Genomic DNA, 27,688 nt, shown 5'->3' with positions numbered 1-27,688 from the left:
CTCTTTAAGAGGACAGGTTTCTCTCAGTATCAATATACAGTCTATTATACAGTCTATAATTGACTCATAATGCAACAAAAGATGCATATAATTGTGTTTATCATAAACATTAAACAACTTGAGCTGGTAACGCTGGTTATTTTTCTCCCTATCTACATAGTGCAAAGGTGCATTTAAGCTGAACTCGCGCCAGTGATCAAAAGGAGCATCCGATTTCTATGGTCACAGAAAGTCGGCTGAGCTGAAAGCTTGAGGGCGATATTACCCTGGTAAGTGAGAGAAATAAAATAATTTTGTTATTTTTTATTTATTTTGACCTAACTCTTTGTCATTTATAACTTACACGTTTATTTCAGCAAGCACAAAGAATAAATGTCGACAAAACTGTTTCGTCCAGGCCTGAGATATTCAGTAGGGAAGTAATTTCACACTTGAATCACTAAAATCTCTTTAGTAATCCTGATGACAGGTTATGTTATAATTTACTTTTCTTTCAACCTAAAAAACATGGGAAAACGAATCAAGTTTCCAGGAACACATCACAGCATTGAATTAAGTCGACTGCACTGATATAAAGAGATTAATCAAGCTCTATTCAAGAGTGTGAATATGTCAAAGAGAGGAAGTGATGGAAATGTTTCAATTTCTCAGCTTGTGAGAATTTGGTGTTTGTAGTTTTATTGTATGTATGAAGATGCCATATTAATTTAACATAGGTTTTAGCAAAGACCTTCAGCTAACTCAGAGAGCACTTCTGAAGTTCTGGACTTCATCAGAGCCATGAGAAGTGGAAGTCAAAAGTGGACATTTGACTTCAAAACAATGACATAATGTCATAAAAGGTATATATTTTCCCATTATTTCTCATTGTTTTGTATTGCAACGTGGTTTTTTGCTACTAAAAATGATTAATTTCTGTTTACAGTGGCTCTGGAGTGCAGTATTACTTATTTCTTCATACAGATAAAACACAGCACTCTTCCTCTTAGGGGGCCTGGGTAGCTCTACCACCCCTGGAGTCACGAGTTCAAATCCAGGGTGTGCTGAGTGACTCCAGCCAGGTCTCCTAAGCAACCAAATTGGCCCGGTTGCTAGGGAGGGTACACTGTAAAAAATAATCCAGTAAACTACTTGCAGCTGTGGTTGCCAGCATTATACTGTAAAAATACAGTGTGTTACCATTCTTGAAATTAACATCAAGATACTGTTTTTGACAGCTACAGTATAAAAATTTAGCAACATATTGCTGTTAAATTACATACTGTCTACTGTTGTTGAAATTAACAGCTATGTTCCCAGCATGCACTGTGGCAATTTTTTACTATTTGCTGGTTTATTTTGACATTGTTTTTGTTGTAGTCTAAGTTACTTGTATTTTAATGTTCAGCTTTTACTTTTTTACATGAAAGTATGTTTATTAATTGTCACTGTTGTTGCGTTTTGTATGCCGAGAGTTGATTTCTGTGTGTGACTTGCAGAGGCGCTAAATCCATATATGCAAGTTATGCAATGCATAAGGTGCCATGTAAAGGGGGGCACCAGCAGCTCACTAAAGGTGGTGCAATCGGCCTCCTTGACCCATCCAACATCACCTCCCCCCCAAAGACTAAAATATGCTGATATCATTTTTCTCTAATATCCATTAGTGTTTTTGCTTTTATGTGTAATGCATCACTATTGCCACATATATTGCTATTTATAAGGTAGGATCAGACATTCAGTCTGATCTTAAGTTTTGTCTTCCAAGTAGCACAATGCAACAACTTGTGTTTTACTTAAACACAAACTGACTGGCTGGAAGAACATAATATATTTATAAAGAAGGTCCAAGGTGCCAGCTCAGGAGAACACTAATCACCGTAATGGTGACTTCAATCAAAACACAACTACTGATAACAAAACAACAACACTAATTAAACTAAGACTTCTATTAAGTCTGAATAAAAACTTTTGTACATGTTTTATTTTTTTATTTTTTTTATTTTTATTTTTTTTGTAGCCCCAATGCATTGCCAAAGCATACATACTTATTCAAGCGCAAAGGCGTATGGGTATTTCACCATTATAACCCACAATGCAGTGCTATACTGTTATTTTACTGTGTACAGGTTGTTGTTTTTTGTTTTTTCATAAAAAATACACTGGCAAAATTGTACATTTAATATATACATTGCTTCAAAGGTTGATTTTGTTTTATTTTTTATTTGACTTCTCATTAGACAGACAAGTGAAGGCTGATGTGAGATGATAAAGAACATAGTAGTTGGTCAGAAACATCATGAACCCTAACCATGTGCCACAAACTTATAAATATACGTTTAATATACGTTTCACAATGTCACTATAGCTTTCACCAAGATGATATCATGATTTTAAATGTTAATTTTCCCTTAATGCCTTGCATATAACAGCTATTTACTGTAAAACTAGTCAATTCACAGTGAGCCTTGATCTCCCAGAATGCAACATTTTTAACAGCAAACTACTATATTTAAGAATCACAGTAGATTGCTGTAGGAATTTGACCGTAAATGTACAGTAATATTTTTACAGTGTAGAGTCACGTGGGGTAACCTCCTCGTGGTCGCTATAATGTGGTTCTCGCTATTGGTGGGGCACGTGGTGAGTTGTGCGTGGATGCCGCGGAGAATAGTGTGAAGCCAACACACGCGCTATGTCTCCGCGGTACAACAAGCCACGTGATAAGATGCGCAGGTTGACGGTCTCGGATGCGGAGGCAACTGAGATTCGTCCTCCGCCACCTGGATTGTGGCGAGTCACTACGCCACCATGAGGACTTAGAGTACATTGGGAATTGGGCATTCCGAATTGGGGAGGAATTTTCCTCCTCTTCTTTATGTAAGTTTTAAGATGTAATTTAAATAAATAACAATTTCTTTGTTTTTAATTACTTTGCATACTGACAGCAGGTCTATGAAAGGTTTCACATACTTACAGGGATCAGCACATCCATCCTCAACCTGATCTTTTATATGGTGATAAGACCCCTCTGTTCAGGTCGGCATCAAACTGATGACATGGAGATGGCTGAAGTGATGTTTTGTTTAATTTGTTGTATCCAAAAGACCTCACTCAGTGTGTTTCATTATAACCATGCTGTATGAAGACCCCCCACTGGCAACTAACATATTCTGTATCTGCTCCAGTGCTAAAATTGTTCAACAGATTTTCATATGTCATTTGTTTTTATTTATTTATTTTTTACTTAGGTTTGTACTTATTTACTAATCTTACTTATGGTTATAATTTTAACTTATGGTTAATGTTAGACAATTTATAATATTACAACTTTTAGAATTTTAGCTTATTATTACAAACCTCTGGATTTATTAAGTCAATTGTTATAACTATTGCATCATGACTTGTGCTATTTATTGCTTGTGTTGTGTAAACAAACTATTAAAAATGCTTTACTATAAATACTTAAATGTGTTTTATATGGTTTCAGTTTCTTAGCGATATAGTATTTATATAAACTATTTAATTCACGTATTCATTGAACATACTTCTGGTAATAAAACAAACACAGAATTTCAAAAATAAACAAAAACCAAATGTTACGATTCCATTTTGGGAACCCTTAAATGTTTCCATATAGAACCTTTTCACCTGGCTCAAAGAACCCTTTAGGGTTCTATATAGAACCTTTTGGGGTTCCAAATATGAAGCAAGCGATAGAACCCTTTTGAGTTCTATATGGAACCTTTTCTTCTAAGAGTGTAGTAACTTAGCTATGGTTAGCACACCATTTTTTTGAAATGTATTCCACTACAGATTACAGAATACATGCTGTAAAATGTAATTTATAACGTATTCTGTTAGATTACTCAAGGTCAGTAATGTATTCTAAATACTTTGGATTACTTCTTCAGCACTGGTAGATTTTTTCACTTGTTTTGACTATAAAAACTCTGCCAGTACAGTAACACAAAATACACATGTTAAAAATACATTCTCTGAAAAACCTAAATATCTTATGCAGTGTTGTTCCTAAAACAAGCTTAATCAAATTGAACTTGTTTTAAGGATTTTTAGATATTTTTACAGGAAAACAATACAAAAATTATTATCAGGAATACAATTTTTGCCCTAATATCAAAGGTCTTACTAGAAAAAAGAAATTATGATCCAACGTGAATTTTCTTGATAAAAAATATGATCGTGCCTGGTAACGTGCATGTAAAATGGCTAGAAATAGCATTTTAGCTTAGCGAAAAGCTAAAGGTTTATTTCTACACTACCGGTCAAACGTTTTGAAACACGACTGAAATGTTTCTCATGATTTTAAAAATCTTTTGATCTGAAGGCGTATGCTTAAATGTTTGAAATTAGTTTTGTAGACAAAAATATAATTGTGCCACCATATTAATTTATTTCATTATAAAACTAAAATGTAATTAAAAAAAAAAAAGTTTTTGAAATTGATGACTTGGACCAAATAATAAAGAAAAGCAGCCAATAAGTGCCCAACATAGATGGGAACTCCTTCAATACTGTTTAAAAAGCATCCCAGGGTGATACCTCAAGAAGTTGGTTGAGAAAATGTCAAGAGTACATGTCTGCAAATTCTAGGCAAAGGGTGACTACTTTGAAGATGCTAAAATATATTCAGTTTTGATTATTTTGGATTTTGTTTAGTCACAACATAATTCCCATAGTTCCATTTATGTTATTCCATAGTTTTGATGACTTTACTATTATTCTAAAATGTGAAGGAAAAAATATATAATAAAGAATAAGTGTTTCAAAACTTTTGACCGGTAGTGTATTTCTTCTGCTCCAAACTTACTTCAAACTTACTTCTCTGTCTGCTTGTATGAATGTAACATCATAAGAAAGTGTTTCACCGCTGTTCAAATGACTTTGGATCGCATCATTTATATGTATAAATGTTTTCCATCTGAAAGGACTAAATATTAAATGAAACAAATGACAATATAACTGTCATTTAATATAATATAAGAATGTAACTGTATTCTAATTACCAATGATTTAAATTGTAACTGTAGTGGAATACAGTTACTTATATTTTGTATTTTAAATACGTAATCCTGTTACATGTATTCCGTTACTCCTCAACCCTGTTAGCACAGCAATTGCTCATTGAAGCGAGCAATCAATTTCATGTTCATCATTAGCTCAAGCTCCACTCTTCACCATAACCTCCAAAACTCCAACATAACAGAAACTCCTCTAAATCTCAACATAATGAAACATTAAGCACTAACAAGTATCCCCCCTTTGTATTCATCTTGCACAAAAACACATAAAATAATAACATATAATTTTAACATTTACTCTGCCTATCGATGGATTAAGTAAACTTCCATTTTACAAATTTCAATGGATAGAATGCAATGAAAAGAAGAATGTTGCTTTAGTTTATTTTAATTAAGTAAATTGAACAAGCAGCAAAAAAAAAAAAATAATAATAATAATAATAATAATGTTTTTTTTTGTTTGTTTGTTTTTTTAAGTGTTTGCAAGAAAATTCATGCCTTTTTAAGTGTCACCTGTGTGTCCAAATATTTTTGGGGGCCACTGTATATGCTTGTTGTGAAGTAACTATAGCAGTACGTGTTGTAGTACAGGAATGTGAAATTTGTGTGACACCGAACAAACAAACCCCAAACCAGATATGTTTTGCGTTAACACTCGTACCTTTCAGCAACTTTGGTTTTGAAACCCTGAACCTCAGCAGTATGAGAGCGCATGGGTTTTGCATCTGTTTGTTAGTACGTTCAGCTGGACACATTGTCTCCAACAGAGCTGTGACCTGGGCTGTCTCACCAACACCTTCCAAAATTACAAAAATACGAATGAGAGAGCCAGTCTTTCTCTGTCCCTCCATGTCTTGTACATACACATTCTCTCTCTCCTTCACTATTTCTCCTCCCTCCCCTTTCTTTCCCATCATTTAATCTTATTAAAGTGCATGGATTGTCACCGTTATTTACCAAATATAGTCTGACAAAGAAGTGGGAATTTTTACTGATTGAAGATCAAAGTGGTGAAGTCTCCTCCTCAAATCCCGCCCTTTCTATTAGAGCCCCTTAAGAACAGAGGAAAACATCAATTTCTCTCACATCAATGGCGGCTTCATAATCAATTGAAAATGACACTTGTATGGGGATGCAAATCTTATCTTTGTCTTATTAAGCTTTTAGAAGATACTTGCCAGGATTTAATGTTATTAAATTAAAGAGGTCGGTTTTTTAATCTAAAGATGCAGAAGCGTTAGTAATGGTCTAAATCAAAGCTTTGGGAGTCTCTTAATAACCAGTAGAGTTTTCTTATCCTTATTAATATTGATAAAATATACTGTGATGTGATCTCTGTTCTTATGATGCATTTCGGAGATGGTGAATGAACAAAAATATGATGTGGGACTCATTTCCCAGGGAAAGGACGGCATGGGCGACCTAGGTGGAAAATACGTTTTTGCTTTGACAATGAATGTGAACAAAAGTTCTTGCCGCTAATTTTGCTTTAAAGTGAGTGCAGACCTCATTGCTTTTTCTGTGTGACAGCAGAGCTTTATTCTGGAGTGGTTTTATATATATATATATATATATAAATGTGTACACTATAAAAAACAACTGTTTCGGCCTTTGACCCTCCTTTGTTCAGGTCACGAATTGCTGTCTAGAGGTGTAATGAGTCGATTTACATAAAGCTTAAGCTCAAGATTACTGTATGCGGAAACAATAGTCATTAAAGTCCCAGGTTGACAATTCTTAACATGTGAATTACACTCATGATGCTCCTGGTTTTATGCAAATCTTTTACACATTAAATTCACATATTCACATGCACGCACACCAACATCAGATGTAAAGAAATGCCATATAGAAATTACAAAGCTAACAGTTAAATGAGAAGCTCTTTACTGGTGTTCAAGTTCACAGACATTGTCACAAGATGCTTACATATTCTGTATCACTTAAGAAATATCATATAAAAAGATAAAAACCTACTCCACATTCATGGTATAGAAATGCATTTGAAAAAACCTCGAGTTACGGATTTCAAAATAAAGAGAAAAAGCTCTCTTTCACCCTTGGAATTTCATCTGTCTTTCCCCGGAGGTGTCATAATTACAGAGGAGGCCAATATTAGCCCGATCAATTTTTTGCATTTATTTCTTAATGAGGCCCTGGTATGAAGACCCTACCAGGTGGAATCTCATCTAGGACTCAGTAGAGAACCTCATTTGAAAATTGACTTGACAGACTACTTTATTTTTTCTGCAAACTGTCCCATAGGCCACAAAAATTACGAATGAGATCTCTTCTAGACAGCAATGAGATTACATGGAGAGCAAATTTTTCTCCTGAGAAATAGATTTCAGAAGAAAACTCAACATTATAACAAATAGTGCTCACGAAATTGCCAATTAAAAGTCAGAGATTTCAGTATGACCTCAAACATTTCTCAGATTTTGCCAAGAATTTTCCAAGACAAAATAAATATCCCCAAATTACTACCTTAGTTATAGTGCCCAAATTAATTTTATAGCTCTATACTCTTACTGTATTGTCCATTTGTTTCTATTTTAATTTCTCCAAAGAATTTCAGGAGAAACATCTGAGACAAACTGGATACTTTGATGCATAACTTTGAACTCATGTCTCATGAGCTATGAAAAAGCTATGATTTTTTTTTTTTTTTTTTTAAATCAGCATTCAGTATAGATTATTTAAATGCATATAGAGCTGATTCTACATATTATACTATTATTTAAAATGGTTGGATGCATGTTTGCACATTTATTATGCTCTCCAGTTTAGACCCACACTGTAAAATCAAATTTGTTGACTTTACTTAGGTTTTCAAGGCAATCGGTTTGCATGCTTTGTCTAAGTAAACATACTTATGTGGCTCAAGTAAACTGAACTTAATTTAAGTAATGTTAACTAGTCATCTGTGATTAAAGTATTGTTGTGTTGATTAAATTATTTAAATTGGGTTATAACATGTATTATACAGTATAAAATAATTTATGACTGAACTCAAGGTTAGCCATATGGCACAGTGGATTCTACTCAGTACTTAGTGCATATAAATCTGCACTTTTGAAAAGTATAATTGAGTAAAGAAAAATTACTTAAACTTAACAGGCTCCAAGTTCACCAGAGGGAACACTAATCACCCTCATGGTGCTTTTACAAAAATCTCAATTATCAACCAGCTACAACAATAGTCATAAGAATTAAAACTATACACATTTTTAAACAAAAATATTATTTTTCTACATAAGTTCCCTTGTTTTAAACAAACATACATCATTTATTCAAGTGCAAGGTCTTATGGGTATTCCACACAGCCGCAATTTTGTAGTTAATAATTTTGAGGTAGCAGTACTCAATGCCAAAGTTTAAATAATGTATATTTTTGAGTAAAGATTCCAAAATGTGACATTTCAAGTACTGTTTAATTAGGACCACTTAGATGTTTTTATTAATGACAACTTTAGGATTTAGAAAGTAACAGTAACTTAATTAAAACTAGTAAGAATAGTAAAACCTTAAGCTCAAGTTGAGTAAAATATTTTTTACAATTTAAGATTACTATTAGTATTTACTATGATCTATGATAACTGTCAGCCATTGCTCCTACTGCGCTGAAAACGTTTCCTGCTCTTTCTGCCTGGGAAACTGCCTGCTGTTTCCTTTATCTTGCCCAGGAAGAAGTTTTTCGGAAACGTCCTTGAACTCAAAAAGGAGAGTGTGTCAGCTAAAACAAACGTTACACAAATAATGAACTCATTTAGGTCAACAGCAGGAAAAAAGCATTAATAAAAAAGCATACCAATACCGATATGGAGAGCCATAACCATCATAGACATTGAAGGGCCCTCGTCTCTTAAAACATAGGGGAGACTGGGGCTAGTTCTCACATGGTGAAGTTGTCACAAGGGCTATAACTCAACTATAAAATTTGGAGTCTAAAGTTCAATTGTGCAAAGGTGTTTTTTCTTTTAGCAGTACTTTTGTATGTTGTTTTCAAACACCTACTTAAAACCCCTCTTAAATTAGAATAATTTTTGTGAATTTTCATTCATCATCATATTTTGGGTCAACAAGTAAACATGGTCAAACCACACTGTCATACATTAAAGGGATAGTTCACCCAAAAATGAAAATTCTCTCATCATTTATTCACCCTCATGCCATCCCAGATGTGTATGACTTTCTTTCTTCTGCTGAACACAAACTAAGATTTTTAGAAGAATAGTTCAGCTCTGTAGGTCCAAACAATGCAAGTGAATGGTGACCAGACTTTTCAAGCTCCAAAAATCACATAAAAGTAGCATAAAAGTAATCCATTAGATGCCAGTGATTAAATCTGTATCTTCAGAAGTGATAATAATAAATAATAATAGGTGCTTAATAAATGTCTTCTGAAGCGATGCAATCATTTTGGGTGAGAAACAGATCAATATTTAAGTTATTTTTACTATAAATCTCAACTTTCACATTCTGAATGTGAAAGTGAAAGTGGAGATTTATCTTGAAAAATAATTTAAATATTGATCTGTTTCTCACCCAAAGTGATTGCATTGCTTCAGAAGACATTTAGTAAACTACTGGAGTCTAATGGATTGTGCTGCCTTTATGTGATTTTTGGAGCTTCAAAGGTCGGCCACCATTCACTTGCATAATATGGACCTACAGAGCTGAAATATACTTCTAAAACTCTTCGTTTGTGTTAAGCAGAAGAAAGTCATACACTTCTGGGATGGCATGAAAGTGAGTAAATGATGAGAGAATTAAAATTTTGGTGTGAACTATCCTTTTAAGACAAGGGTGAACTATATTATAAAGGCAGATTTTTACTGGAGGTTTTCAGTGTTCTTAGGACAAAAAGGTTGGGGCATGTTGTCCCATTTTTATCGGGGCAAGTTGCCACCTGTGTTTTTAAATTGATCAATTACAAAATTTGTTGGCCAAAACAATGTTTTGATATTTCTGTACTTTACCATTCCCATTTTTGTTGTTTCATTAATCATTTTGTGCCTAATTTATGGGTGACAGGAGTTGTGTTCACTGAACTATATCTTTTTTCCTGGGCAATACTGGCGAAAATGTTAATAGATTTTTTTGTTGTTGTTGCCTGTTATGCCTTTTGACATTGTATTTAGGATTTCTCTCCGAGAATACAAAAAAATGTAAAATGATTACAAGGAAAACACAAAGTTCACAGGCTGCTGTCTGCTGTTTAGTCTGTTTTTGGTTCAGTGCCTGAACTGTGCTTCTCTAAAGCCAAAAAGATATCTGCTCAACAAATTTAACTAATCTATTAGCAACACTCATAAATAGTTAACAATATTTGGATAACTGAGACCATGGCGAGCTGCAGTGCAAGCATTACAAAGATCCATAGGACTTTTATGTAATCATATGATATTAGGCTTTTAGTCTTCGTGACAAGCTGTTGTTAACGTTTGTATACTTTATACAGAGGTTAAGTTGTGCACAGATTGTATGAAAACTGTGGGCAGGAATAGACTGTCTGAAAGAGAGGGGGCATTTGAAGCAGAGGCTGTGCTCTAGAGATAACTCTGGGGTCATGAGGTCATACTCTGTGTAATGTAGGTTTGGTGTGATGTCAGAGAGTTTTCTCTCTGTGTGCCTTGGCTCCAGTATACAATGTGACCAAACAGTTTAATAGATTTGAGCACACACACACACACACACACACACACACACACACACACACTGCATATTACATATTTCTATTGCTCTAAACTGAACTCACCTTAATAAATGGCTATCACAACCATGTGTAAAAAAATCTCCTGTTTGTTTTGGAAAATAGAGGCAGCGTTCCTCCTTTCCCAAACACATTTCCCACTATGGACTATTTGCCAGACTCAAGGAGTGAGACATGGATGTTTAGAGACAGTTAATGTCTAGGAAGACTGAGACGTGCCCTGGATGCGACCACAGTGTTTTTATTCACGTATGAATCAGTGTTGTTCATCGTAAACAGGTTCATAAGACTAAATTTTGATATGCCGTTCAGTTTAACCCATCCAAGTTTGATTCACAGAAGCAATTATATGACACATCTCTGAGTCAAATCCTGTGATTCATATGGGACATAAGGTTTTTAAAATAACAGAGAAGAAGATGCACTATATGATTTGACTTCAGTAATAGTACTAGAGTTTCTGGCTTTAGTAATCTATTAACATTTCCATTCTATCAAAACTAATTTAATAACATACAAATCTGTACTGAGCGTCATTTGTAATCTTTTCAAAATGCACTAACTCTGAAAGAATAGCTCAATTAGTTTCATTCTTTTTTTACAAAATTTCATCTTAAAACACACATTATAAAATGAATCTTTGCATACATTTGTAAAGAAATTAATTTCTCTATTGTTGTCCTATGCCCGCAAAATATGGAGGTCCATTAGAATAACATAATTGTGGTTAACCACGTCATTATTCACAGGATACAATTCATCTGAACTTCTACAGGAAAAAAGTGCTAAAATGGTGTGCAGACCCTCTCTCACAATGGGAAAATTTGCAATTGACAATGCAAAAAGGTTAAATGCAAAGTTCTGCTTGTAAAAACTAGAAAACTTTATATTGTTTTATTCAACTAGCTTAGAGGGGATTTGGCATAAATCAAGTTGTATTCACTATTAACCCAGCTTTTAAATTGCACATATTTTTAACTATGAAACAAATGGGAAGACCATTAACAGAGCCCATAATATGCTAATTAAGAACAGAGCCATTTCACCCAGCACGGGTACGCGCAGGCATTGTGGGTAATTAACTGTTTGCACACAGGCTTGACATACATAATTTTGTGTAGTAGAACAGACACAAAAATGTTATCAGGTAGCATATCACTCTATTCAGAACACAGTATGTTAGTAAGCCTGTCTCTCATTTTACAGCTATTAACAGAACCAATCGAAATGTGTTATTTCATTTATATTTGTTTACTTAAAGGGATAGTTCTCCCAAAATTCTGTAATTATTTACACACCCTTATGTTGTTCGAAACCAGTGTGACTTTTATTTCTTCTGTGGAACACAAAAGGAGATGTTAGGCAGAATAACACATTAATAACTGTTAGGCAGAATAACAGTCTCAGTCACCATTCACTTTCATTGTATAGAAAAAAAATATGCAATGAAAGTGGATCTTGATCGAGACTAACACACTGCCTAACATCTCCTTTTGTATTCCACGAAAGAAAGAAAGTCAAATGATTTCGAACAACATGAGGGTGAGTAAATGGTTTTCACAGAATTTAAATTTTGGGTGAATTGTCCCTTTAAGCATGTTAAAATATTGGCCCAGAGAGAACAGGTCATTGTGAACTGAGCTTTAACCCATGGATTGGTCATATAGGTTTAGATCCAGCAGGGGACTAAATAGACCAAGGCTTGGTTTAGCGAGGCTGATAAAATGCACCCAATCTAAGTGAACTCTCAGTAACCTGCTGAGGCAATTCAGGAAGATGCTAGCTAAGAGCTCTGCCGCTTTGGTCTGGAATCTGCAGGCTCCAGACTTCTGAAGTCAAAAAGCAATGGGGCATCTTTCAGCTGCTGACAACACGTTTTCAGTACTGAGTCGTTATTGTCCAATTATATTGACTCACACTAAACAACCAAGGATGCATATCTATCCAATAGATCTTATATTTATAACCTTAAAGAATGTAAAGATATGTCATTTCCTGCTACTTTTTTGGAGAAGGATATTTAATCATATATAGCCTATAGGCTACAATATTATTTATATATTCTGTTGGCAGTTCTTAGTTTTGGTGTCTCTGTAATGAATATATATGGTTTCATATGTTAAAATGTAAATTACTGCCTGTAGTTGCAGGTACAAAATATATTCAAGTACAACATTATATATGCACGCTGTATATGTTTATGTGCATAATACCAGCACTATTTTCTTCAGTGTATAATATTATAAGGGCTACAATGCGAGAATACGGTACAAATGCCATTGTTATTGAAATTCAGAAAAATGAAAAAATGAATTAAGCTTTATGCTCACACTATTCTTCATACTGATACCTGCGTGACCTTCACTGTTAAAAACGGATGTAATAGGGCAATAAAAAAAAAAGTACATATAAATAATCAATCAATGCGAAAAGAAAAAAATTATATGAGTCAGTAGGCTAACATTCTAATAAAAGAAATAATGTGGCTTCATTATCCATATTATTTTGGGCATATATATATATATATACACCTACATATGCTTAAATCATGCACCTATTTTTATTTATTTATTTGTTTTATTTGTGTTTATTTTTTGAGGGGACTAGAATTCAAATCCTGACCAACATACATACAATAATTGCTGACCAAACATCACATAGGCTTTTCCATATATATATATATACACACAGTCAGAGTTGGGAGGGTTACTTTTGAAATGTATTCCACTACAGATTACAGAATACATGCTGTAAAATGTAATTTGTAACGTATTCTGTTAGATTACTCAAGGTCAGTAACGTATTCTAAATACTTTGGATTACTTCTTCAGCACTGGGAGATTTTTTTCACTTGTTTTGACTATAAAAACTCTGTCAGTACAGTAAGACAAAATACACGTTAAAAATACATTCTCTGAAAAACCTAAATATCTTATGCAGTGTTGTTTCTAAAACAAGATAAATCAAACTGATCTTGTTTTAAGGATTTTTAGATATTTTTACAGGAAAACAATACAAAATTATTATCAAGAATATGATTTTTGCCCAAATATCAAAGGTCTTACTAGAAAAAAAGAAAATATGATCCAATGTGAATTTTCTTGATAAAAAATATGATCGTGCCTGGTAACATGTGCATGTAAAACGGCTAGAAATAGCATTTTAGCTTAGCGTAAAGCTGACAATTTACACAAGGTTTATTTATATTTCTTCTGCTCCAAACTTACTTCAAACTTACTTCTCTGTCTGCTCGTATGAATGTAACACATCATAAGAAAGTGTTTCACCGCTGTTCAAATGCACTTTGGATCGCATCATTTATATGTATAAATGTTTTCCATCTGAAAGGACTAAATATTAAATGAAACAAATGACAATAAAATGCAAAGTAATTTCTTCAGTAATCAAAATACTTTTTGAATGTAACTGTATTCTAATTACCAATGATTTAAATTGTAACTGTAGTGGAATACAGTTACTAATATTTTGTTTTTTAAATACGTAATCTCATTACATGTATTTCATTACTCCCCAACCCTGTGTGTGTGTGAGTATATATATATATATATATATAAATCCTGACCAAGCATCACAAATACTTTTATATATTATATACTGATATATATATATATCCTTACCAAACATCACATAGGCTTTTCCATATATATATATATATATATATATATATATATATATATATATATATATATATATATACACACACACACACTTAAATCCAAAACCAGGAGGCATTTACACACAAAGGAAAATGCAAAAAGTTTGTCCACGCATTTTTGCAGTAAAGACACCGTGTGAGAAAGGATATTCAGCCCCCACCCCCTGTCTTTATTCATAATGAATACAGTTTATCTGGCCTCAATCCAGCCCGTCTGTCTCAAAACCAACACATTTATAATACTAGGCTATATAGATAGACATTTCTATTTCTGTATAAATAGGTCATATATATGATTATATATAATATATAGGATAATGCCAACCTGTTTAAAAAAAAAAAAATTCTAATTTTAAAAAGAGCCTTTTCGGTGAAAATACCGTAAAATAATTAATGTGGTATTTACTGTAAATCATTGCCTCTGTTTTTTTTTTTTTTTTTTCTATTTAATTTTCACTATAAAACTAAAATAGATTTGAAATCATGTTATCACAAACAGGTTTGATTTCCAACACCTCGGAGTTTATTCTGATTTTTGTTCATTTGGTCAGCATGTTTTGAGTGAGTTAGTGAGACTGGAAAAATAAGGAAGCGAATATGATTCCTGCTGTGTGGAGTTGCAGAGCTCAGATACACGTTGACTATCGCAGAATATATATATTTTTTTGACAAGCGTCTCTTCCGCCTATTTTGCCATACATTCATGTACAAAAGCAAACAGGGGCGACTCCCTTAAACTGTCCTGCTCTTCACCAAAAGCTCTTTTCCTCTCTCTCTCGTTCAAGCCCTTGTTCCCCCCTCCAACACTTTTCCTGCCCCTCTCTATGTATGAAAACGTCACTTCAAGTCCCTCCCTGTTTGAATCTCATTAGTTTTTTTTCTTGTGTGTTTCTCCTGTCAATAATCCCGAATCCAGACTCTCTCTATTTCCATCCCTCTCTATCTGTCAATCAGCGCCGCCTTTGAACTGAAAACCACTCCGACCAACTTCAACTCCCTCAATCCGAGCGCCTCAGCTCCGTCTCCGGCTTCTGTTTCTGCCAAGATTGCCCTCTTCTTCTTTTTGAGTTTAGAGCACTTACCCAGCCAAACGCCAGTGCGAGTCCCTAAACTTAAACTCCGGATTCGGGGATCACACCAAGATCAAGGGTTTAAAAAACTTTTGGTGTTTTTGGCCCCCCGCAAAATTAGCGCTCCACTGGAAACATGCCGCAGCTCAACGGCGGTGGAGGGGACGATCTGGGCGCGAACGATGAAATGATTTCCTTCAAAGACGAAGGCGAGCAGGAGGAAAAAATTTCGGAGAACTCCTCAGCAGAAAGGGATTTAGCAGATGTCAAGTCTTCTCTCGTGAACGAGTCGGAAACGAATCAAAACAGCTCTTCGGATTCCGAGGTAAGTGACAAATAACTTCGATTCGACCTGTCCAATAGTTTACGTGCACTTTTGTTTTTTAATCGCGCGACATGTGCTTTACAAACACGCTGCTAAAGAGCTCATGATTTCCCCACTGTGATTATTACTCAATGCAATCCCTGTGTTTCGTTGCATTTCAAGGCGGAAAGACGGCCTCCGCCTAGATCTGAAAGTTTCAGAGACAAAACAAGAGAAAGTTTAGAGGAGGGTGAGTGCTTGTTTTCTCTAAACGATCTTGTCCTTAACACTTTTTGCATAGGACAACAACACGGTTCCTCAGTTGCTCTTGTTCTAAGCATGCATACAAAGGTTTTGGTAATGTAACTTATAAAAGTTTTCCTCTTTCCCCCCCCGCCATGTTAGCTGCGAAAAGGCAAGATGGAGGGCTGTTCAAGAGCCCACCGTACCCGGGCTATCCATTTATAATGATTCCCGACCTCACGAGCCCGTACCTTCCGAACGGATCACTCTCTCCGACCGCACGCACAGTAAGTGTTTTTTAACGTGTTTTTGCAACTACATGCACGTAGCTACAGCACAACTTCCATGTTTAGGGATTGTTTTGGTGTTGAGTGAGTTGGCTTGTGAACTTCTGCCACAGTTCACTCTGTACTGTACAGTTGCATGCCGCTCGCGCGGATCCATGTGCGCGTGAACAGACCCGCGTGAGCGGCATGTACAGTGGAGCGCATAGTTGTGCTTTTATGACGTCCGCAAAGACACACAACTTTATAAACTTTGAACTCATCTGTTATTTTAATTTCTTTCAAATTGATTTGAGTTCCTAGCAGCTTAACTCGGTTGCTTTATACTCAGTATTTATGCAATATGATGTCTTTTAATTTTCTGTGTACTCGCAAACCTTGTGGGCTACATTATTTGCTTTAGACCAGATAGGCAATTTTATTTATTGTAGCTGCTCATGTAACGAAATAAATTCCTGAAATGTAAAATAATGTTTTAATTAATTGTGACAAATTATTGTTATTATTATTATTATTATTATCGTGGTTGTTATTATTATGACTCTTGAAAAAAAAACTGCCATATTGACACATTATCGAATGAATAATTTATCTAAGCTTAAACTAATGTCCTTGCACTTGTGTTAAATAAAGAATGCAATACACACAAACGTTAATGCCAACAAGCATCACAGGAAATGTTTATGGTAATTAGTGAATGTAAGTCAATTAATTTGAGACTGTCAAAATGAAAGGACATTATTACTCACACCACCCTATGTGTGAATTTAGTAAAATATTAGACAGTAGAAGTGTCAGATCTGTTTTAAATATTTTTACGTGAATTAACATTTGCTTTCAATGCAATTTAAATGTAATGCATTTTATGTTTGTGTTGACATTATTTGTCAAGGCATGATGGATGTCTTGTTAAAGACGGTGTGATATGTTGAATAGCGTGTACTCTTTGCATATGCATAATTTATCAATGTAAATGCAGTTTGTGTTTTAAATATCAGCTTTGCATGGTTATGCATATTAGCACATTTTCTCCCCCAGCAGTTTTGCCGGTACCAGAAGAAATGAGTGATGCTGTAATAGGTTAATGTTTTACACACAGTTGATATTTTTTATAAAATTTTTTCATATGTCATTGCTTTCGGATATGCTCATATAACATGATAAGGTAAATTATGCAGTAGAACCCTGCTGTCATTTCTGATTTTCATAATTGGCACCAGGTTTAATCTGAAACTTGAAAGTGCACTTTATCACAATGACATGTGGCATAACCTGAAATTAGATGAATGACTACATTCAAAATGTACTGCCCTGAAATTGGGATTTCATTTCTGGTATTTTAGAAGCAGTATGTTGTTTATAGTATCAGTGAGGATTCTCATAGAAACATCACTGAGTGTTTGTGTTTCTCATGGCATGGCTGTTGCGTGCAACCCAAAAGATACCTCTTTGCTAAATTTATTTTCCCTTGCTTTTGATTTGTTTTATTTACTGTTTTAAGACCTAATGGGGAGTATTATTTGAAAACATTTGTAAATGTATATCCATGCACATAGACATAGAATAATTCACATATAAACAAATACACACAAAAATTGTGAAAGCACCAGTATGGCCACTGTAAATATGAAAATATTAAAAGGAATATTAAGGAAAAATTTGACAGGTAGTGTGTCTTCTGTATGGTTGCAAAGCTCTGAACTGTTGTAAAAAATCTTAGGGATGCTGTTACCAAAGCTCATAGTCTGATAGTTCCTCTACCTGCTGAGATGAAGTCCTGACTATATCCACGTTTGAGACATCCTCTTCTATTTCCCAATGTCTGAGTGGATGCTGGTCTGTTCTTGCCCTCTAACCTAAATATTAAATTGATAGAAATCGTGAATAGCTTTATAGCTGTATGGTGTAATGTTTGATCTCTTACTGTAACCAGGCCTACAGATCTCAGTCTTTGACATCGTGCTGTAGCCCCTCACCCCTTCGCTTTTTTTTCCATGAGTTCTACTACCTATGTGCTGCCTGGGCGTCCAACCTGCACTGCTTTGAAGTTAAAAGCCGTTGTATTCATAAATGCATTACTTAAGTAGAGGATAAATAATTCACCTTACCATCGATTAGCTGTCTCTCCTTTTAACAAATGCACAGGGCTTGTTGGGGTTAGCGGCCGATGATGTGGTTATGAGACGTAGTTTCTGAAATATTTCTTCTGATCACACCTCTTGTGTCTGTCCCTTTTTTTCTTCTAAATTTCAGCCAACAAGCAGTTGATGTATTCCAGTAATTTTTATTTGGATATATTTATTGCAACAGTTGTTTTCTTTTCAGGATGAATTTACTACTGCAGAATGATGTAAGCCAGGAGAGTTTATGTAACAGCAGACAATGGTGTGCAGTTTGATATCAGAAATGTTACTTAAAAAAAAAAAAAGATTATTATTTTATTTTCAAATGCCTTGTGTCAGCTATTTTTCCCCATGGCTCACTGTTGCAATAATGATGAAATGCTTTCCCCACCGCACTATTGCGAGTGTGTGTGTGTGTGTGTGTGTGTGTGTGAGTGAGGGAAGAGAACCGCTTTAATTTGTCTGACGTCTGAGAGCTATAATAATGGGGAGTTTGTTTTTCCAACTGCCTCAATCTGAAAGCCTTATGATGATTTGGTAGCATTTAGAAATTTGACATTAAGTTATACCGTCTATGCCGGTGCACCCTTTTTTCTCTTTTCCCCCTTTTCTCACAAACTACAAACAATAGCCACTCTTCTTCCTTTCATTGTGTGCAGGGTTTGCGTTGCGGACACGGTTACGGTGTGTGTTGTGGTTAGAAAGGTGCTGGGTTATCTGAGTGGCTGTAGGCTAATATCACACCTCAACAGGTTTGTGGAGAGGGAGACAGCGAGGTAGAGCAGAGGTCTGGATGGCTGTGTTCTGGCAGGGGGCTTTATGCCCGTAAATCCGGTGGGTTTATTTACTGCCTCTCTTACTTATGAATGTTAAGATATTTGACGCCACCCCTGGCCTCATAATTCCTAGGCCTGTAGAATTTTGGCAGAGGTTTCAAGTTTTAACGTATAATTATGCATGGTTTAAAAAAAGAACAAAATATAAAAAAAGCAAAACTTGCAACACCCAATGTACTCTGCTGTTTGGAGTTAAGAAAAGAGATGATGCTTAAAATGCAGAACAGTTTCTAGGAAGGCCTGGAATATTGTATAATAATAAAATAACAGTAGTTATTTCTTTATATTTAATTGGTGATGACATGTTTGTGCCATGCCATACAGTACATATTTTGATATTAAATACAATTTACAATTTATTAAAGAGAATAAATTGATTTTGAGTTTTAAATGAGTTTAAAAATGTATGGCAAATTTATGGCATTTGTCCCTCGCATAGCCTTGGATGTACATATTTTAATAAACCATATCTAATTCTTTTTAGCCATTTCACTAAGACGTTGATAACAGTGGTTTTAGTCTATGGATTATTTGTGTTCTGCCTCCATGTTGAATAGCCTGTCGTGTGAGGTGCAAAAGATAGTTTAATACGGATTTACGGGGATAGACTCATACCTTATCAAATTGGCTTTACATGTTAATGGCCCCTAATTGCTATCCACAGGGGGTTCACTGAGCTACGCGCTCACGTTTTGTGCTGCTCTCCACAAAATACACTCCCAGTTTATTTAGAAGGTTGCCATCCTTCTGTCTTGCAAATCACTTTTGTTTACAAAGAATGGCGGAAGCAAGACTCTATCTTTCTCTCCCTCTACCACTCTTTCCTTCTCTTTTTTTATTCTTTCTCTCCTCATCCCACGCAGAAAAAACCCCGTAACGCTCTCTGTTTTGCTGGGGCTTGATAAACACCCATAAAAATTCAATCTGTTTTGGATTTGTGAGAGTTAAGTTGGGGAGCAAAGTTTGGCACCATTAAACTGAAAGTGGGGCCTGTTAGGCATTAGCAGCGTGCAGCACATTCTCAGGGTTTAATTAGTCCAAACTGTAATTGTTCATGGTCTGCCAATAGAAGTAATGCTCGGGAAGAGTGGAGTTGCACTAAATCGGCCCATGGTTTTTAAAACAATAAATCACTCGCATATTTGTGTCGTGATTCAGATAGAGTCCCGACCTCTCCCATCTCGACATGTGGTAAATTGTAAAGTCAATGAATCGCAGATGTGGGGGTGGGGGGAGTGAAAGAAAGAGTACTGTAAGGTTTTTTTAGTGCTTGGGAAGTGAATGGAAAGATTTGTGCTGTAAATATTTACTGAGATGTTTTTTTTATTTGTACTTGCTGGGCTCAATTGTCTTGCATTGATGATTTTGGCAGGCTGCTCTGTATGAACGTGTATAAGAATAACCTGCCTTTTTTTTTTTTTTTTTTTTTCTGATTGTTTTTATTTTCTCTCTTTCTTTCTCTACAATAAGTAATGTTTTGCATACACAATTTTCTGCACTTAATACTTAATGCATATTTGTTGTTGGAGGTTGACTAAGAATTTCATAATCATAACGCAAAAAATAAAAATACAAAATAGTTTCCAGTTTTATAGGAATCCACAGTCATGAATTATATTTCTGTCTTTTTCTTGATATATTTCCAGTGTGTTTGTTTTTAAAGCTGCAAATGCAATTTTGGCCTCTAACTGATAAATGGGGAACTTGGATAGATGCTGTTGTAAATTCTACATCTTTTGGAGCAGCATTGTTGATCCCACCCCTCACCTCTCTCTCGTCTTCACCATTTGTTTCCATACACAATGATCAACACAAAATCGCACTGTACATCTGGGAATGCTATGTTTGTCATCTGTTAAATATAGTCCTGCTGCTGAACTGTATGGTGAGGGGCTCCTGAAACATGGAAATGAAATTACTCTTTCTCTCTGGGTGCACATTGCACCGTATGCAGACCTGCGCAGCTGTAGGAAATCTTGTATGACAGGGAGATTTTACTGAAGGGGTGTGTGATTGGGGGGGGGGGTGTTTGGTGGGGGAGAAGAACGCCAAGGTCCTTTCAGTGATTTAAGGAGTGAAATCTTTACTATTGATTGAGTACAAGAAGTGCAATAATCCTATAGAGTTTCCAAATGGAAATCTATGGAAGTACTTGGTCTGGCAGTTGCATTAATATTTACAACATTTGAAAGATGAGGTAATTTGCAATTTTAATTGACAAACAACTTGGCTAAATGGCTAGATGCAAATCAAGCTAGAATTTTTTTTAATTATGAAACAAACTAATGTTTGTTTAGTTTTTGTATAAACTGCAAAATTTAAACAGATTTTATTGTGTAGATGGAGTTTAATATAAAGAAAATGTGTGACATTTTTGTCCAATATTTGTAAGATTTTGTAATATCACTAGATCATAAATTATATTCAAAAAATTATCAACCATTTTCAGACTTATTAAATGCCCTTTATTATAGCTCCTGAACCTTAACATGTATATCATATATTTTATATTATAAACCATGTAAAGTGTACAAATTCCTCTACAAATGAATAGAAATGACATCCCTTTGCATGTGTTTACCTGGTGCAGCGTGCTGGATCGGAGCAAGGGATAAGGAAAAGTGAAAAAAGCAGACTTGATTTGCCCGCCGTGGCAGAGCGGGGTAGATGGAGGAGGGAGATGCACAAAGAAAGTCTGAATAGGGCGCATAATTGCTGCTAATGTGGGGGCAATGAGAGTGGCGACAGTTCCTGGTTAGATGTCCAAACAATAGAGCCCGTAGGCCCCACATTTATTTAATAAGAAAAAAACACAGCAGGAACTGAAAAAAGACAAGGAGGAGGTGGCAAGTTTATAGTCATGCTTGATGGGCAGACCATGTGTGTGTAATTTTATTTATTTATTTATTTATTTATTTTTTTAATGATGCAGGCTAAATTAGTAGCGCTTCCTGGTTCCCGCCATCAAAATGTCGGCTGGAAAATCTCCAGCATTGAGGCTTGGATGACGCTGGTGGAATTTGGTTGCACTTGGCTTATGTTTGGATTGGAACGTGCTCGGGTTGGGCCAAAGTGCACACACACATGCTCTCTGGAGCTGACATCTAACTCTTGTATGCTTAATGATAGGAGGGCTTAAGTTTCCATTGGAGGAGTGCATGTGTGTGTGTGTGTCTATGTCTTGTGCTCATCAGCATGCAGTCTTGTTTATTTTTAGTGTACATTATTATCAGACTTTAAAAAATAATAACTGGTGTTGCCAGTGTGTCATGTGTACCTCTAATACAGAAAGCATAAATTCGTATGTGAGTTAACTAGAATATTCACGTTTTCAGTGGAACTTCTTTATGGAACTTCAACAGTAAAAAACAGCATCTATTTTTAACACACAAGTAGGACAAAGTTGCATTTTATTAGGCACTTGTCATTACATTTTTAAAGCTTCTAAAAAAAGATGAGGCCGGACCAGTCGCTATTTTGAATGTTTATTATTCAGTTCTGTGAAATGTTTCTCTTTGATAAGAAAGCGAGCTAATTTGGCATCACATCGACAAATCTATCCTCTAACTATGATTGTAAATTGTGATTCTACAATGTTATGTTGTAGAAGGTGAAACCCTGTTTACTTCCATTATCTGCATTAATTCCTATAGATATGTCAGGAGCATTTTGTATGGGTAAAGCACATAAAGAAATTAATAGGTGATAAAACTCAGTCCATGTATTTTTAATCTTCTAATTAAACTTTTAATTGCCAAGGGATAAGCTCTGAGCAGGGCCTGGAGTGTTTGTGTTTGTGTGTGTGTGTGTGTCTGTGTGTACTTGTCTGTTCACTAATGAGTTTATTGCATGCTTGTTTCTAGCAAAGGTGCTGCATTTAGAACTGAACAAAAGGTGAAAGAGATTTTACTTCTACCTGGGTAGAGGGATAATCCACTAATCAGGGGTTTATTTTAAGATAAGAGGTATAACAGGCCAATATTTGCATACGTTAAAAGATATAGGTGCTTTATGAACTTTAAACCACTATCTGCCATGTTTTTACGTTGTTTTTTTTTTTTTTTTTTTGTAGACGCCATCCTTTATCTGAAGATAACCTTCCCCTGCCCTAAATTACGGGTGTGAGAAGGCATTCTTGGAGTATTTTCCGATTGTTGGGGTGCGTTCGTTATTTCATTGGCCATATCCAGCTGAATGGCTGTCAAAACGATATAGATAACATTTCAGCTGATTAGCATTGTGCTTGTCACAGGGTTGGGTACCAGTTTTGTCTTGTTGATGTGTTTGAGGAAAAACATAACTAGGGGCTGACATCAAATTAAAGGGAATTGTCTACAAAGTTTTTACCGGAGACTGTAGGAAATGTCAGTTTGTTTGTTTGTACGTTTCCACCCTAAAGGAATAGCCTGGCTCTACTGTCGCTGGCTACATCTCATTAGAAGACGGTGTGAACGCTCAGTACTCTCGATTCCAAAATGGATGGAATTGACTCTCCATGCTGAGCGAATTGCCAATTGCATTGTGAGAGAGGGGTATAATTGAATGGAGGTGTATCTTTGGCCAACTGCCCCCAAGGCTCTGTGAGTCTGATCAGTGTTAGCTAGCGGTGGCAGATGTGGTGTCCGATTGCAATGAATATCCTTTCACAGTGTTTAGATCAGAACACTGACATAGAGGAGGTGTAATTCAGCAGCCCTCTGAGTTAAATAGAGATGATGACTGCTTGCCAGTCATAGTGAATAGTGATCTCCCTCCACTGGCTATCTGGTGAACAGAAAGATATAGCGACGAACAGGAGTGATTTATAAGGAAAGAGTTTAATCCTGACCTAGAGCTGTTTTCTTTGGCCGGCAATCAGTTAAAGCATTGCTGGGATGGAATAGTCAAGTGACTGTGGCGGTGTGACGTTCAACAGGATGCCCTTTAGAACAGGGAGTTTTTCTTTATCTGCAGCTATACGGCCTCTGTATCTTTATGGACCATCGCGCTTTGCATTTTTCAAATATCAATAAAGATAAATTGCTTGCTTTGCCATAACAGGTGGTGTCGAATCGAAAGATTTCAGGTCATGGAGGAAAAACGACCCGGCTTTTGACTGTTTTAGAACTGTTTGAGTGCAGAAATCCATGAATACTTGGAATATAACAATGTTTTGGTTTTGATACAAGAGCCTTGTCATCTCTCAGTTCATTCATTGTGTTGAATGACTGCTGAGCCTGTGATGATGTTCCTGATCTGTGTACTATCACATGGTTTGACCTGGTTGATGGAAAGGAGAGCAGATGTTTGGCAATAAGCAAGTGCAGGAATTCAGATGTGTTTAAATTGTAGGCCATCTTATCCCAGGCCTAAAGAGGTGCAGGGAAGGAGGTCCCACAATGTTTACATAGCCCAATTATCCTGTGAGCCCTGGAGTCTCTAATGCACTACTGTTCAAACACTCGAGAGTGCAGAGCTGACCCCTGCAGCAACCTTCAACAAGAGTGCTGTGTCGGGCTCTTTGTGTGTGAGTGTGTCTGTGTGAAGGCTGAAACATTGTGCATAGTTGCAAACCCCATTTACTTGGGATGCTGTTTGCTAGCACCTAGTGGTGTGGGTGAGCATTACTAAAGAGCAGCTGAGCTCAGTTCATCTCAGTAAGCAAGATGATTGAGAGATAGAGGGACTGAGGAAACAAGACAGATCGAGGAAGAGACAGAAGAGCCCCTCGCTCCATCAAACCCTGCCGGGGGGGTGGGGGGGTGGGGTGGGGGGTTGCCAGACATTAACATACGGGGGAGTCATCAAACTAATTGTTGTTTAAATTACCTGTTATGATCCAATGACAAATCTCCCTCTCTCCTGCCATTGGAGCAGAAAATGTAGCCTGGATTGGCATGATGTTAGCAAGTGTGTAAACCATGTTTCAACAAGATGGATAAATGCAATTACTGGGCAGACCAGCAGAGGGACAATCCATTTAAAGCCTGATATGCTAACCAGGGGCCGTGGTTAATTCATTTGGCCAATTTGTGGGTGATATACGAGTGTCATTGCACATTAGTCAAGGAGTGTGTGTGGGTCTGTGTGTGTATGTTTGTTTCAACAAGGGGGATTGGGGGTGTGTTGTCGGGTATGCAAGCTTGGCACTGTCCCCTCTAAGCCCCTCCTTTTCTCCATCAACCCCCCTCCTCTTCCTTCTACTGTCATTTCAATGGATAATACAAATGGGGCATGAGCTCTCAAATGACATAAAGATGCACTGAGAGCAGGAGAGCAGGATCGCTGTACAAGTGAGCCAGGAAAAGGGCTAGGCTCTGTAAGGCAAGTCACCGAACGTGGCCTAACACACTCTCAGAGTCTTAAATCGGGACTCAGTCCACCAACTAAACAGACCAATGCCAAACACACCACCTTTGTGTGTTTCTCATTGTGTTTGGATGACAGGTTGAGGAGTCAGGCTTGGTCAAGTTGAAGTAGGGCCCTTGCTGACCTAGTTTGACTCGGACATTCTCCGTGAACTCTCCTCTGTTTACAATTAAGTTACAATTATTGCCTGGAGGCTGCTATTTACTCGAGGCACGCAAGTCTTAGGATACTGTCACGGGCAGCTCGCCTGAGACCAGCGTCACCTCTGCATGCCCATTTCCGCCCATATCATTATCCTTCTGAAGGGCACAACAGTATTCAGCCACCCTTTAAACACCATTGTTGATTTCCACTTGAGGAATTATATAGAGAATGTCTTTCTTAACTTCTCATGAGTAAACATTGGAATCTGTTGTTTCTCTCCTGGGACATGCCAATCTGCCTGGTTTGCACACTCTGCATCTATTGATTTTTAAGTGAAAGAGTATCCCTGTTCCGAACACAGTGCATTGGTGAGAAACCGCTTGACTGTTACGCAAGAACTGTGGTATCTAAACAAGGTGGTCACAGCTTGGGTTGTGCTATGAGGAAAAAGGCATCGGTTTACAGCGCTTGGCCGCAGATTGAACCAAAGCCTTTTATCAACACTATGAGAGTTGTGAAGGTTTGAAAGCAGAAAAGGTGTACGTGTGCCCTCTTGCCTACAAGTTTGTGCTTGGGTGGTTGAGGACCATGTGTCTGAGGTGAGGCAGGTTTTAGATTTGGTCACCTGAATGTGTGCCTCTCGGGCTGCAATGTCAGGAAATCGTAGACGGTGAGGAAGCAGCTGGCCATGTGCCGTTCTCACAGCTGCTGTGTGGCCCTCAGCCTCACACTCGTACACTCAACACACTCGCCTCTGGGACCAGAGTCCAGGAGTGCAACCGCGCACTTGATGGAAACCACTCGTGTTTGGTTTTTGTGATCAGATCTTACTGATAGTACTTGACGCTTGTGCTGTTGGATTTTTTTTATTTGGTGTTTCCGGTCAAAAATGACCAGCCTATTAAAAATTGCGTATAAATCTCTCGTTATGCTATATTATCACCAAACATTTTGTTAGATCTTTTTGTCAACTTGTTTTTTTTTTCAGTTAGCACCAGGTTTTGTATGTCTTTTTGGAGATTATTGATCTTATGTCTCACTGACCTAAGCTTATGCTCCTCCGTTTTTGAGTGAAAAAAAGCAGAATTTGTGGATAATTTTGGCAATATTAAATAAAATGAAAACATTCTGTACTATTTATCACACTAGTGTGCTTTAATATTTAACCAGTTTGTTTTGAAATGCTTTTATTTTGTACAAAATGGCAAAAAGTCACTTGTGGTGTTCCCGGTCAAAAATGACCGGCCATTGAAAATGAATTGGGGAGATCAAAAATAAGAGAAAAATTGAGTGTTCAGGAGCATGTTCATCATGTTCACATATGTGCATGTGTGCTTGCAAAAATAAAGGCCTCGGACCTGTGCACACGCACATACACACACATGTGCACTAACACACACATGCACATGCACACACACACACAAATACACACATGCTCACATACACACACAAACTCTTGAGTATTACATGCTATCTTTTTCACAGAGATTAACTTTATCCTACCCTGAACTGTATCCAACATCCAGTCATCCATGCAACATTACCACACACACACACACACACACACACACACACAGAGACACACACACCACTGTCTTTGCCCCACAGTGACCCCTTTCCAATAGAATCTTTCTTTGATGATCTTTCTTTCATCAAGCATTGTGTGCTTCAAATGCAGAGCACGCATTTGCAAGGCACATGCAAAAAGCTATTGTCAGTCATGTGCATGAGGACACAAAACCACCAGGTGTGTGTTGATTTGTTGCTGATTATAAAATATAACCGAAATATGAACAGTGTTGGTATTTTTGTTCCATGAAATGTTCTTTATACGACAGTGTTAATGTGTATGTGCAACAGAGCGCTGCACAAGTGCCAAACTCTTTACATGGATGTGCATGTGTGACAACACCCCCTAAATAG

General features: G+C 36.5%; 1 protein-coding gene across 28 annotated transcripts in view; it reads left to right on the top strand.

Moving 5' to 3' along the window:
* The first annotated feature begins 15,203 nt into the window (after positions 1-15,203).
* LOC127422938 (transcription factor 7-like 2) overlaps positions 15,204-27,688 on the top strand; it is a 109,352-nt gene continuing 96,867 nt past the window's right edge. For 4 of the 28 annotated variants that reach the window (XM_051666818.1, XM_051666817.1, XM_051666810.1 and 1 more), the window contains exons 1-3: positions 15,232-15,808; positions 15,971-16,037; positions 16,193-16,317. In XM_051666818.1, the coding sequence (XP_051522778.1) occupies positions 15,620-15,808; positions 15,971-16,037; positions 16,193-16,317 (381 nt within the window). In that variant the 5' untranslated portion in view covers positions 15,232-15,619. Of the gene's footprint in view, positions 15,809-15,970; positions 16,038-16,192; positions 16,318-27,688 lie in introns of all 28 variants that reach the window. The other 24 variants (XM_051666829.1, XM_051666823.1, XM_051666824.1 and 21 more) reach the window with 18 other exon arrangements.

Source organism: Myxocyprinus asiaticus, chromosome 32 (assembly GCF_019703515.2).
Source record: "Myxocyprinus asiaticus isolate MX2 ecotype Aquarium Trade chromosome 32, UBuf_Myxa_2, whole genome shotgun sequence".
Lineage (NCBI taxonomy): Eukaryota > Metazoa > Chordata > Actinopteri > Cypriniformes > Catostomidae > Myxocyprinus > Myxocyprinus asiaticus.
Note: the sequence above shows the minus strand (reverse complement) of the source record. Positions and strands in the feature narration are given on the sequence as shown.